This window comes from Gadus macrocephalus, chromosome 23, assembly GCF_031168955.1.
Source record: "Gadus macrocephalus chromosome 23, ASM3116895v1".
NCBI lineage: Eukaryota > Metazoa > Chordata > Actinopteri > Gadiformes > Gadidae > Gadus > Gadus macrocephalus.
In genome coordinates this window covers 5392041-5405084 of record NC_082404.1, presented here as the reverse complement: position 1 = coordinate 5405084, position 13044 = coordinate 5392041, and the positions used below count along the sequence as shown (strand labels likewise).

At 47.8% G+C, this 13044-nt stretch overlaps 1 protein-coding gene across 1 annotated transcript in view; it reads right to left on the bottom strand.

Moving 5' to 3' along the window:
* The window catches only part of rps6ka3b (ribosomal protein S6 kinase, polypeptide 3b), a 16289-nt gene extending 3638 nt beyond the window's left edge, over positions 1-12651 (bottom strand). Inside the window, 17 exon segments of the mRNA XM_060045016.1 lie at positions 1-70; positions 838-939; positions 1049-1174; positions 1303-1412; positions 1536-1638; positions 2037-2101; positions 2453-2541; positions 3665-3735; positions 4633-4775; positions 4961-4998; positions 5427-5533; positions 6164-6243; positions 6538-6618; positions 7184-7265; positions 7845-7961; positions 11408-11491; positions 12038-12651. The exon segment at positions 1-70 is cut by the window's left edge and continues 77 nt beyond it. Of these exon segments, the coding sequence (XP_059900999.1) occupies positions 1-70; positions 838-939; positions 1049-1174; positions 1303-1412; positions 1536-1638; positions 2037-2101; positions 2453-2541; positions 3665-3735; positions 4633-4775; positions 4961-4998; positions 5427-5533; positions 6164-6243; positions 6538-6618; positions 7184-7265; positions 7845-7961; positions 11408-11491; positions 12038-12364 (1795 nt within the window). The 5' untranslated portion in view covers positions 12365-12651.
* Positions 12652-13044: the final 393 nt, after the last annotated feature.

Genomic DNA, 13044 nt, shown 5'->3' with positions numbered 1-13044 from the left:
TCTGCCGCAGGATCTTGTCCAGCAGCTCGCCGCCCTTCATCAGCTCAGAGACCAGGTAGACGGAGCGCCCGTCGTCAACACCTGGGAACACCACAGGGGGTCAGACGCTGGTCCCCAGACCACCTGGGGGTCGGGACCCACCCCTTATATGCATCTGGGGTGGCAGGAGATTGCTGACATAAGCATGAGATAGATGATGATCCACTGTTAGTTTTAAAGGTCTCAGAGGCGTCCGCTATGTAAGGAACTGACATCATCATCATGGCTAATGATTCATAGTTACGAGCAGTACATTATGTGTAGGAGACATTGCTACACTATTACATACATTAATAATACATTAATGTATCATTTATTAGTACATAAACGAATGCAATAGTACAATAATGCCACTGTCAATATGGGACCCAGCATTATAGTTCAGTTGGAGTGGAGGTCCTCTTCAGTGGGCTCATTGTTATTTCTGCTCACTTTGTGCAGGACTCAAGCCAAACTGTGCTTGCACACCAAATGCGGCGCGAATAGTTTTGAACAACAACGTTTCTTTCTGCCAATTCATTCTCAACCACGGCGCAGATGACCACCAGCACGAGTCCTTACCTATTGTAAAGTATCAGAGACGTGCGTTCACACCCCTTTGGTATGTGTGTGGACCCAGTGTATTAAAGTCAATGCCTCTCTGCAATGACTTTGACTTGTACGGATTCGAGCCACGCCTTAATTCTTCTCTGGGAACACACCTTAACGGCCACAATCATTCATAAACATTGTCTGGCGCTGTGTGCTTTGGGATCAGGGGGTCCACCCAGGCAGAGCGTCAGAGCGTCAGACTGGCAGGGCGGGACTCACGTCTTTGAGGGTGATGATGTTAGGGTGCTGGCCGTATCTCAGCAGGATCTCCACCTCCTCCGTGGGGTCCCTCTTGGCCTTGCTAATGATCTGCGGACCGACAGGCGCAGGCTTGGTTACACACGCTGGGAGGGGCGCGAGGGGCGAGAGCGGACGCCCTGCTGGAGGGGGCGGGGCAGTGGGAACGGGCGGGGCCTACCTTGACCGCGTACTCCATGCCGGTGCCTTTGTGCAAACAGCGCTTGCAGATGGAGTACGACCCCACGCCGATGTCCTCCTTGATGTCATACGCGTCCGAGAACTGAGACGTGCTTCTGTGCAGCTGCTGAGCGCGCACACACACACACCACACACACACATACATAGAAAGTAAACGTTATTATACAGCATTGTTCAGTACTTGATCCTGATTGGTCAATAACGCTCCCAGGGTATGCACTAACAATATATTACCTTTACTATGACATTTGGTAATGGTTGAGTTTCTTCCTCCGTTATCGCAACAAAACTGAAGCCTCTGAAGAGCTGATGGGCGTTAGCACTGGGAGGCACTCCTGGAGAATCTGGAGAGCGTGCAAGCACACACATACACACACACAAACTATGTCTATTATCAGGTAAAATATGTATAGGCGGGTTTGTGAGGCTGTGTGTGTCAGTGAGTGAGAGAGTGAGTGTGTGTGTACCTCTTGGGGTCTTGGCGGTGAACTCTGGGTCGAAGTAGAAGGTGTCATCGGGACGGCCTGAGGCGGGTTTGAAAGGAGGAGGGATCTCCCTGCGGAAGAGCTTCTACACCATGTCGAGAGAGAGAGAGAGAGAGAGAGAGAGAGAGAGAGAGAGAGAGAGAGAGAGAGAGAGAGAGAGAGAGAGAGGAGAGGAGAGAGAGAGAGAGAGAGAGAGAGAGAGAGAGAGAGAGAGAGAGAGAGAGAGAGAGAGAGAGAACTCAGACAAAGCTCAAAAGCTAACACATCCCCATTGCTAATCAATCAATGGTGGAAACAGACAGTTCTATATCACAGAGGCTGACTGGTGACACTTTGTATTGGATGAGGTGTGTTGGTGATGAAGTGCTTGAGAGCAGGTCGACTCGGAGGCAAGGACAGTGGTTTGTTTTGGTATTACTATGGCAATGGCAGGTATCAACAACAGGTGGAGTGGGAGAGAGAGAAGAGGTGAGAGTGACTCACATTCCAGTCAATGGTGTTATAGAAATGATGTCTTTTAATCTCCTCCACACCATCTGGTCCCGCTCCTGTACACACACACACACACACACACACACACACACACACACACACACACACACACACACACACACACACACACACACACACACACACACACACACACACACACACACAGACACACACACACACACACACACACACACACACACACACACCACACACGTCAACATCACCGAGATAGTGGGCTGATATTGACCTTGTAAACAGAATTTCACAGGATCAATAGCGAACAATAGCTATAACAATTGTCATCAGAGCTGTTGCTAGTTGTAGCCACTTCATCAAGCAGGATGTTTAGCATGTGGTGTTCAGCGTGTTCAGCTTCTGAGCTTTTGCCAGGTGGGCGGATGTGCTACCTAGCCTGTTAGCCGGGTTCCGCTTGAACAGGTTCCTGAGGAGACTCTGGGCTTCTGAACTCAAGAACTGTGGCATCCCCAACTTAGCCCTGGAGGTAGATAGGTGGGAGGGAGGTAGGGAGGAAATGTTGAAAAAGGGATTAAAAAGAGGGAAAGAGAGCATGGAAAGATAGAGAACAGAGGCCAGAGAGGTACAATAGGAGAACAGACACACACACACACACACACACACACACACACACACACACACACACACACACACACACACACACACACACACACACACACACACACACACACACACGAAAAAGAGCGATGAAGAGAAGTGCTAACAGGGTATAATTATGTCCGTGTCATGATGCCACGGTCACTAATACCTTGTTTATTCACATGATGGCTGCACTGGGGCTCAGCCCGCTGCCTCTGAATTACTAGATTGCAATATAAACACATATGCACCAGCACACACACTCAAACACTTGTGCACTCGCACAGGAAACCAGGTCAGCACTCTAAAGAACTGCAGCGCAGCGTTTCACATGCCGAAAGGCAAACAGAGAGATAAAAAAGAGGAAAGGAAAGACTGCTTCCTCTGCGACAGCATAGAGATCACGTTTCACTCTCCTTTTAGAAAACTCTCTCCCTCTCTCTCCGCTTTAGTCCCCTTTCATCTACATTTACTCCCTTCTGTACCTCCATCACTCTATACTCACACCCGTCTCTCTCTCTCTCTCTCTCTCTCTCTCTTCTCTCTCTCTCTCTCTCTCTCTCTCTCTCTCCATTCCTTTGAATCCATCCTAATAGTTCAGTCCATCTCTTTCATTCTCTCAGTTCCTCTCTGTTCTGTCTTTACCTCTGCATCCCCATATGTCATAATGTCTCTCTCCCTGTATCCCTCTCTCTATGTCTCTCTTTATATATATATTATATATATATATATGTATTATATATAGATAAAAAAATCTCTCTCTCTCTCTCTCTCTCATAAATAAAATAAAATGTGCTTTATTGGCATGAATGATGAAACACTATTGCCAAAGCATCATACAATCTAAACACATTCTATGTCTCTCTCTTCTCTTGCTCTCTCTCCATCCAACTCTGTCTCTCTCTCGCAATCTCTCCCTCTCTCTCTCTCTCTCCATCAAACTCTAAGCCTCTCTGTAATGCAGAGGGACAGAGAAGTGCAGGTGTGAGTGGGAAGGGACTCACTTTAGGATCATGGTCATGGTCTCCTTCCTGTCCTTCCCCTGGAAGGGGAGAGTCCCTGTCAGCATCTCAAACTGAGGGGGAGACACAGAGAAATGGGGAGAGTTAGCTTCATCATTTTCACTGTATATATACATCTTTACATTGTTATTGTATTGCATACTATTCTTTACCATCTCATTCATTTGACTGGTACTGGTACAACACTTTAAAACAAGGATACATTAGTTAATCATGAAGTCACATTAGCCAAAACAGTTATAAGCATTAAAGTGGCTATCTCAAAGATTTCTATTTTGGTCTCTTCAGCGAAACCTTTGGTGATAAGTGGTGATGGTTCCCAGAGATGACTCCCAGTTCAGTACATTAGTGATACTGCCAATGCAAGGGCTTTCCTTAGTGGGCCATAGGCTCCACTACCAATGCAATAGATAGTCAATTATGGTAATTTACATGAAATCTTCAAGATTTCGACTTTAACTAACAGTTCATTAACAATGAACTAGTAACCATTTACTTTGTGCTCATGTTAGCTAAGGGAACAATGTATACATTATTTAATATGCTTAGGGTTAACCCTAACCCCTATGCTTATGATATGGAATACATGTTACTGCATCAACTAATGTTAAATAATGTTCAATCATAGGACCCTAATTGTAAAGTGTCAGCATTTTACTTTGTACGTCGGTTAGCAATGTAAACACGTTTCGCAGGCCAATAAAACCCACATTTGAAAACGAGAGAAAGAGAGAATCCAAAGAGACAAATCGAGAAGAGGAAGGAAAGACATTGTCCACATTTCTCCCCCTCTCCTCCATTTTTGTGAAGGACAAAAAGAGAAAAACAGACGATCAAAATGCCATTTATTACCACACGGGCACTATTCTCTCTGAGATTTAGTTGACGTCCAATGAATGTCCTATAATCTGATTGGCAGACAGCCACGACCAACCGGGCGCCCTTCTCACCATGAGCACGCCGTAGGACCACCAATCAGCGCTGTGCGTGTGTCCTCTCCTGTTGACCACCTCAGGGGCCATGTACTCCACCGTCCCGCAGAACGAGTACGCCTTGTTCTCATGGTCCACGGCCTCCTTGCTCAGGCCAAAGTCTGCATCGCGCACAAACACACACACACACACACACACACACACACACACACACACACACACACATACACATATTATAATATGAAACTCAGCCAGAAGGATTAATTGAAATATATAAATGCAAGCACACCGTAACACACAGGAAGTAAAACACACACACACACACACGCACGCACACACACCCTACCTGTGAGTTTGATGTGTCCTTCTTCATCTAACAAGATGCTGAAATAACACACATGGTTTCATTAAAAATGAGATTCATTAATTCATGCTACTAATTCAAGAATTTATGTGTGTGTGTATATTGTGTTCATGTAGTGGACAGGGGTAGTATTTGTTTCTGTCTGTCTGTCTGTTTGTCTTTATGTATGGGACAGTGGTAGTATATCTATGTGTGTATGTGTTGATGTATGGGACAGGGGTAGTATACCTATTCTGTGGGTGTGTATAGGCATGTGTGTGTGTGTCAGGGATAGTATCTATCGTAGCATGTGTTGATGTATGGAACGGGTAGTATTTATCCTTTGTGTGTGTGTGTTCATGTATGGGACAGTGGTAGTATTTATCTTTGTGTGTGTGTGTTGATGTATGGGACAGGGGTAGTATTTATCTTTGTCTGTATATGTTGTTGTATGGCTCAGGGGTCTTACTTCTCGGGCTTCAGGTCTCTGTAAATGATTCCCAGACCGTGCAGATGGTCCAGCGCCAGGGCCAACTCCGCCAGGTAGAACTTGACGTCCTCTTCAGTGAACATCACCTGCACGCACGCACGCACGCACGCACGCACACACACACACACACACACACACACACACACACACACACACACACACACACACACACACACACACACACACACACACACACACACACACACACACACACACACACACACACACACACACACACACACGTTAGTGGTGCTGTTGCTCTTATATTGGCTCAAACCATTACACCGCGGTAACCATTTAGGTGCAGTATTCCACATTCTGGTCCCCCACCCAGCTAGCATTTAGATCCAAGATTGCCGCTAGGTAAATACTTCTTTTTCTTTTAATCAGGAATCTTTGCTTCAGGAATATTTATATCATCAGCCTGACCCGAAAATCGATTTTCTTTGGAAAAACAATTGAAAAGTAGGCCCGGTTGTCAATGGTATCTTAGTGGATGCTAACTAATGGTACCCTCCTACAGAAGATACTATACCGTGTCTTGGCCAATAGTCAATATGCGTCAACCATCTTCGACCTCACGGCTGCTTCTGAACCTTTCCTCTGTGTTTGAGCAGCTGTTCCCTGTCTGTTCTACCCTGTGAACCGTCCCCTCCCAAAGGCCCCGTCCCCGGTGAACAGGGCCTTAAGGCTGCAGGGGGAGCACTGCGGGGTACCTCCTTGGAGAGCCTTGTGAACAGATCTCCTCCGCGCAGGAAGTCCAGGATCAGGTACAGCTTCCCCTCGGTCTGGAACGCTGAGGGAGAGAACGAGGAGGGAGGGCAGGGAGAGGAGGGAGGGAGAGGAGGGAGGGAGAGGAGGGAGGGACGAGAGCACAAGGTTAAAAACAATAAAAAGGAGAGAAGCGAAAGGGCAGGGAATAGAAGTGCTTGTTGTCAGGGAACTGATTTATTCCTCCTCCTCGCTAAATGCTTCTTCTGTAACAGGAACAGAGCCCATAACACTGTAGTAAGAGGTGATTGGCCGCCGTTCAGCTGCTGAGTCACCGCGGACGTCAGGGATTGGTTGGTGGGCCGACTCGCTGACTCACCATAGTGCAGCTTGACGATGAAGGGGTGGTTGACCTCCACCAAGATGTCTCTCTCCATCTTAGTTCTCACTCTGTCCCGCACTGGAAACACAAAACAGAAAAAAATGTATACTAATACACAATACATTTTACCCTTGCATGAAAATGTGCATACAAACTAGCTAGCCCACCTCTCTCTCCCTCTCAATCAAATTGAAAAACCTTTATTGGACCTGCTTATTACATACTGCTGATATTGTCAAAGAGGCAGAACTCTAATAAAGGAAAGAATCCCTCTATCTTGGAGAGATATTGAACTCAGACGTGACCTGGCCCAGCTTGTTATGGTCAAAGACTTATTTTTTCTGTGAATTAAATCATATTCCTTGGTTAGCTGAAGGCATAACTGAACAAAGAGGAGGAGAGACAGATTCAGTTCAGTTGGATCAAAACAGAGCTCAAGGGATGTGTTATTTTACAACCACCAGAGGGCGCTAGTTGAACAGGACAGGAGTTCCTCCCTTAGATCTCTTGCCTCTATCCCATTTGACCCATCCCTGTCTCTGTCTCCGTCTATGTCTCTCTCTGCCTCCCTCTCCCTGTGCCATACTCTCTCTCTCTCGTTCTCTGCTTCTCTTCCTCTCTCAGCCTGCATCTCTCTCTTTACCTTTAAGCGTGGCCTTCTTCAGAACCTTCATGGCATACAACTGGCCTGCATCTGGTCCTGTGATCTTTCTCACCAAAAATACCTGCAGGCACAAACACAGACACACACAAAGATGATATGAACAGTGTGTCTGGGGTGTGTTTGTATAGATTCGGCTGTGTGAAGTATAATCGATGTGTGTTAATTATGTGTGTGCGTGGGTATGTGTGTTAATTATATGTCTGTGGTGTGTGTGCACCAGGCTCTAGAAACAGGCTCCACTTGGCCCCAACAAAACAGCACAAACAACATTAACATTTGCTTGGATATGACCCACTTCATTGGTAATGGTTATTATTATCTTCATGAAATACACACACACACACACACACACACACACAGGTAATAGCCCTCGACGGGGGATACCAGAACCCTCATCCTGCCATCTCCATGGCAACCTACTGTCAAATACTGGCATTGGGAATATATTTATGGAGATCTGTGGCACACACAGACTCACTCGCAATGCATGTGTTAACAGTAAAGGTGTGAATGAAGGCTCAAATGACAGACACACACACAAATGTCAAATACACACACGTCACATTATCACACTAAGTGCATTTAAACATGCAGTACAAATCACACACACACGCACACGCACGCACACGCACACACACACCTTGCCGAAGGAGCCCTGTCCCAGGACCTTGCGCAGTTCAAACTGCCGCGGGTCGGCCCGCTCCGACCCCTCCTTCACGTGCAGGGTGATGTTGATCTCCTTCATGGGGACTTCCTCCTGTGGAGCACACAGACACACGCAGAGAAAATGAATCCTTATTCAGCTGATCCACACTCCGAAAACATCAAACGCCTATTCAGATGCAGGATGACCGACCGAAGAGCAGAATGACATCACGGTGAACAGGTGACCCTCCGCTCGACTACACAATGTTCTGGTGAGCCACTACAACAGCGTGCACAACAATGGAGATCCTGTGCCATCCATGCTGCGATGCTTCTGGTCCCATCGTGTCCATATCTCACTACTCAGGGATACCTTCATCGTCTGAGTTTGTGTGTGTGTGTGTGTGTGTGTGTGTGTGTGTGTGTGTGTGTGTGTGTGTGTGTGTGTGTGTGTGTGTGTGTGTGTGTGTGTGTGTGTGTGTGTGTGTGCGTAGCCCTGTATGCATGCATGCAAATGTACATTGTATGTATGTCACTAGTTGAAGAAGTCCTTTAGAAGTCCTAAGATATAGGAACAACGTCCTATATCTTCCTCCCCACAGATTCAAGTCATCAACGTTAATCCAAGTACACGCACTGTACATTCAAAGTCACACACACAAACAAGCACTGTGCATTGAAAGCCACACACACACCAAAACTGTAAATTAAATTGAGCACAAACACAAAATCATCATGTTCTCATCTCCGACACACACTTGACACACATCCTGTCATCTCGTTCTCAGTGACTCATGATCTCACACTTTGATGGTGTAAGTGTGTTCAAATCCCCCTTTGCCAGCTATTTTATGCACCAGAGCAGGCTCCGTCTGCCCAATGACGCGATGAAACCACAACAATAAACCCACAAGGATCCTCTTTCTGTTTCTGTGCAGTTCTCTTTCTCATCCGGACAACCGCTTCCTTGTCCCTCCGTCTTTCCACCCTGGTGCCAGCCAATGGTCCCCCTCCCAGCCAATGGTCCCCCTCCCAGCCAATGGTCCCCCCCCCAGCCAATGGTCCCCCTCCCAGCCAATGGTCCCCCTCCCAGCCAATGGTCCCACTCCCAGCCAATGGTCCCACTCCCAGCCGGCACTCTACCTCCTTCCGTCGTATTTGGGTCGTTGGGTTCGGTCCATCAGGTCCAGACACTGTCCCGGCGTTCTTGATATCCCTCCCATGCCTTTGCATTTCACCTCGGCTACCGCTCACACACACACACACCTTCTCATTCCTTCCACTCAAAGCTCTCTAGCCTACAGCATGGTCTGCGTTTCTCTCCCCTCCTCTGCTCCTGTTTTTGCGAACACACCTGCTCATCTTCACCTCCCGTGTCTTCTTCTCCGCCCTTCTTCCGCACCTCTACTTCCCAGGTGAGCGACCTGTGCGGGGTTGGGTGTGCCAGTGCATTGTGGGTCCTGTAGTCTCGGCCGTGGCTCCGAGGTGCGAGCATGTCGGCGTCGGATCCCGCCTGGGCTTGTGATCCTCTCCGTTCCTCTACTTCTCCTACACTGAGTCTGCCGCCGTCCTCCTTCCTGTGCCTCCTCCCTCCCTCCCCCTCTCCCACTTTCTCTCCCTCTAGCCATCCTTTAATATGCCCTCCCTTTCTTCCTTCTCTCTCTCACACATTTTCTATCTTTACTTCAACTGTTCTCACCTCTGCTCTGATTTGGACCGTTCCCGCTCTCCTCAGTGGGAATACAGAAGTGTAGTGTAGCGCGTGCGTGCGCGGTGTGTGCCTCAAGAGGATCAGCCAAATAGCTTGCCACTTTAACTTTTCCTTTTTACACTTATCAGACAACCTCCGTTTCTCGCTTCAACTTCAAAGCAAAATTGTCCTCTCTTCCAAATGCTGCAATTTCACCGTTCCAAAACATAAGAGTCCTAGCAGAGCCGAGTAACGAGCGTTGTCCAGGTGCAGAGGAGCTTCTGGTTAGTTTGATGGTATTAAGTAAACAGACTGCATCTACCCACCACTCAGGTACAAGGGGTTTATCCTGCTACTGAGAAGCACTGAGTGCAATGTTGTGTGTGTGTGTGTGTGTGTGTGTGTGTGTGTGTGTGTGTGTGTGTGTGTGTGTGCGTGCGTGTTCATGTAATTGTGTGTGCATTTGATTGTGTGTGATTGCGTGTGGCTGCATGTGATTGTGTGTGCATGTGCGTGCGGCAACAGACGGAGATTGGCAGACGTGTTGACAAAATGCTCATGTAACGCCTTCTAATCAAAGGATTAAAAAAACTGCAAAGCCAAGCACCTGTGCTCTTAACACACGCACATGCGCATGCACATGCGCGCACACACACACGCACAAAATATACAAAAATACAGTTGCGCACATGATTGAATTTGCCAAGGCGTTAAATTATCTAAATTGGTTGATCTAATAATTTAACAGGTGCCGAAACTTACTTAGCTATGAAATGCTCATTAGTGATATGCAAGCTGTATTATTATAATTTATTATTAACTTTAACTGTGGCTCACACACACATCCAAGGTCAAAATCTGAGCCCAACAGCCACACACGCATAGCATGAAACAATCTAAATATGACGCGGGGCCAGGCCAGGACTGGAGGCGGAGCCTGTGAATGAGGCGGTCCAATCATCTAAACAAGTTTCAGCTGCCAATCAGATTGACCGCACCTAAACGACATACATGCGTTGGACTTTCCCAGCGGACGAACCTCATTAAAAAAAGGAACTAGCGTCTAACCTCCAAAGCTTACATAAGTAGCGATATATGCATGTTCATATATTTGGTTCAAAGCTTCTGGGTGTTTCTCCTCCTTGTCTGATTTCCTGGGCTCCTCAGTGTGAAGACATTTGAGTCAGACAGCTCCATGCACCAGCTGGTGGACCCCGGCGAACAGGAAAGAGCGAGGACGCCCCTTAGCAATAAAGCTAATCGCTGCAAATAGATTCTACTAACCTCATCAGTGGCCATAGCCTGCATTAATGTAATCAGTCGGCTCCCCTCAGGAAACCTAATGAATGCATGCGCCAGTTATTATGAATCATAACTACATATTAGCGATGAATAACTCGATAGGAAATAAAGGACCAAGGCACTGGTTATAAATGTGCACTGCGGCGGTTGACGGTTATTGTGTCATCGTGATCAAGGGAGGACAATTCACCAACGGTCCATTTGGAGGGGAATTTAATCAGTGGAAATGACGGGACATTTTTTTTCATCTGAATAGCCACCGATTTTATGATATGCTCATATTAAATGTTTCAATATGTTTTAATTCATGTTCATAATCTTATGGTGCACAAAACATCTCTGGATTGTTAATGGCCTAAAAAGGTTCTCATCGCCAATTTGACGATTATATTCTAGTTTGGACAACTCTTCAACAATTGTTGTGGAAACAAGAATGTGTGGTCATGTTGAGAAATATGTGGACCACATTGTCAGTTGAGTTAGCAACAGCCAAAATGTTATTTCATAAACACCTCGTCCCATTTGAAAGACGTCATCTCATCCCCATATTTGGGAACTGTACTTACAAAACAATTTTCACTGTAACCGCCACTTGTAAAGCCTAGCGACGGTTGCCAAGAGCCACAGGAAGTGTGTTCCATTCCTACGTCCTGTCCAAAAAACCCAGGGAGAGCACCCATGCTAATGTTAGCACACGTCAGCGCTGGAAAGGACAAGCCACACACACACACACACACACACACTTATACTAAGTGAATCTAGACGTTTTCCATCTTAATGTGTTTTTCAACATTGGCAGATACTAATGAGACTCAAGCCATTAAGCGATATTTGTCTCTGGCCTAACAACCGTTGATCTCGTACATTTGCAGGATGACATTTATTCTATTTGAACACGTGATTGATGTGATCATGTTCGTGTCGGTACGGAGCACCTGTTTATCCGATATTTCCACACCGGCCTCCTAAAAAGTATTCCCAGCGACACTTCAGGGTTCGGGTTTCCACAGACGGAACTTTTGTGTACGACAGACGGATTCTGTGCATTCACAGACACACACTCTGGATCACGGCTCCACAGTAAGACACACACTAGCAAGGATAATAGAGGTATAGACAACAAAATAAACACACACCAGAGGCATGAGCCTACCAAAATCCCCCACACACACAGACCCACACTGAGTAGTACTCACAGCTACTCTGGGTGTCTCTGTCTTTGGTGTTCTTCTCCCTCTGGTCCTCCTAAAGACCCCGGGCAGACCCCATGGCGCCCTCGCCCCCGTCCCGGCCCCGCCCCCGGCCCCATCGCTCCCTAGAGTGCACCCGGTCCCCAGAGCCCTGCCCCGGGGGTTGGGAGGGTCCCAGGGCCCCCGCCGCGGGTCCCGCTCGGGGGAGTGCTTGTCCGACGGCGGCCCCCCGAGCCTGAGCGCCTTCAGCCTGGTCCTCAGCTCCCTGGCCAGGGCCACCAGGGACACACACACCGCCTTGGGCTCCGCGATGCCTCCCCGCGCGTGTGTCATCTCTATTGCCTGTGTGTGTGTGTGTTTGTGTGTCTAGCTGCGTCCCGAGTGGAGGCCGGTTCACGCTTGTGGGTCGCGCCGTGTCAGGGAGTGTTAGCGTGTGTGAGAGCGTGTGTCTGTTTATCTGCATGCCAAACACTCTTCCTGTACGTGCTGCTCAGGCATTGGTCCACGACTGCCCTCTCTCGCTGCGTGTGTGTGTGTGTTGGTTTATGGGTGTGTGTGTGTGTGTGTGTGACTCAATGTGAGGGGATACCCAGCGACGGGGGGGACGGGGGGGAGGGGGTCGAGAGGCCTAAAATAGGATGCGACGCGGGATCCCCCTGAACACCCACTGTGACCTTCGACCCCGTCTTTCCATCAGCTGACCCGGACCTTTCCCGTCCGTTAGTGATCCCTTTCCCGTAGACACACACCTAACGACACCACAACACAGACACACACACACACACACACACACACATGGAAAATGTCACGTAAATTCAAAGAGCACTCATTCCAGACCCACAAACTCACACTATACTGGCACGCATGCACAGCGCAACACATCCACAAATGCACATTCTGCACGGCCTCTTATATATTTTTGCAGCGAGTGCATTGGCCTGACCCTCGGCCATCAGCAGCACAGCTCTCTGGTCGCACAACACGCGACCCGTGTTGTTAGTATGAGGACGTGC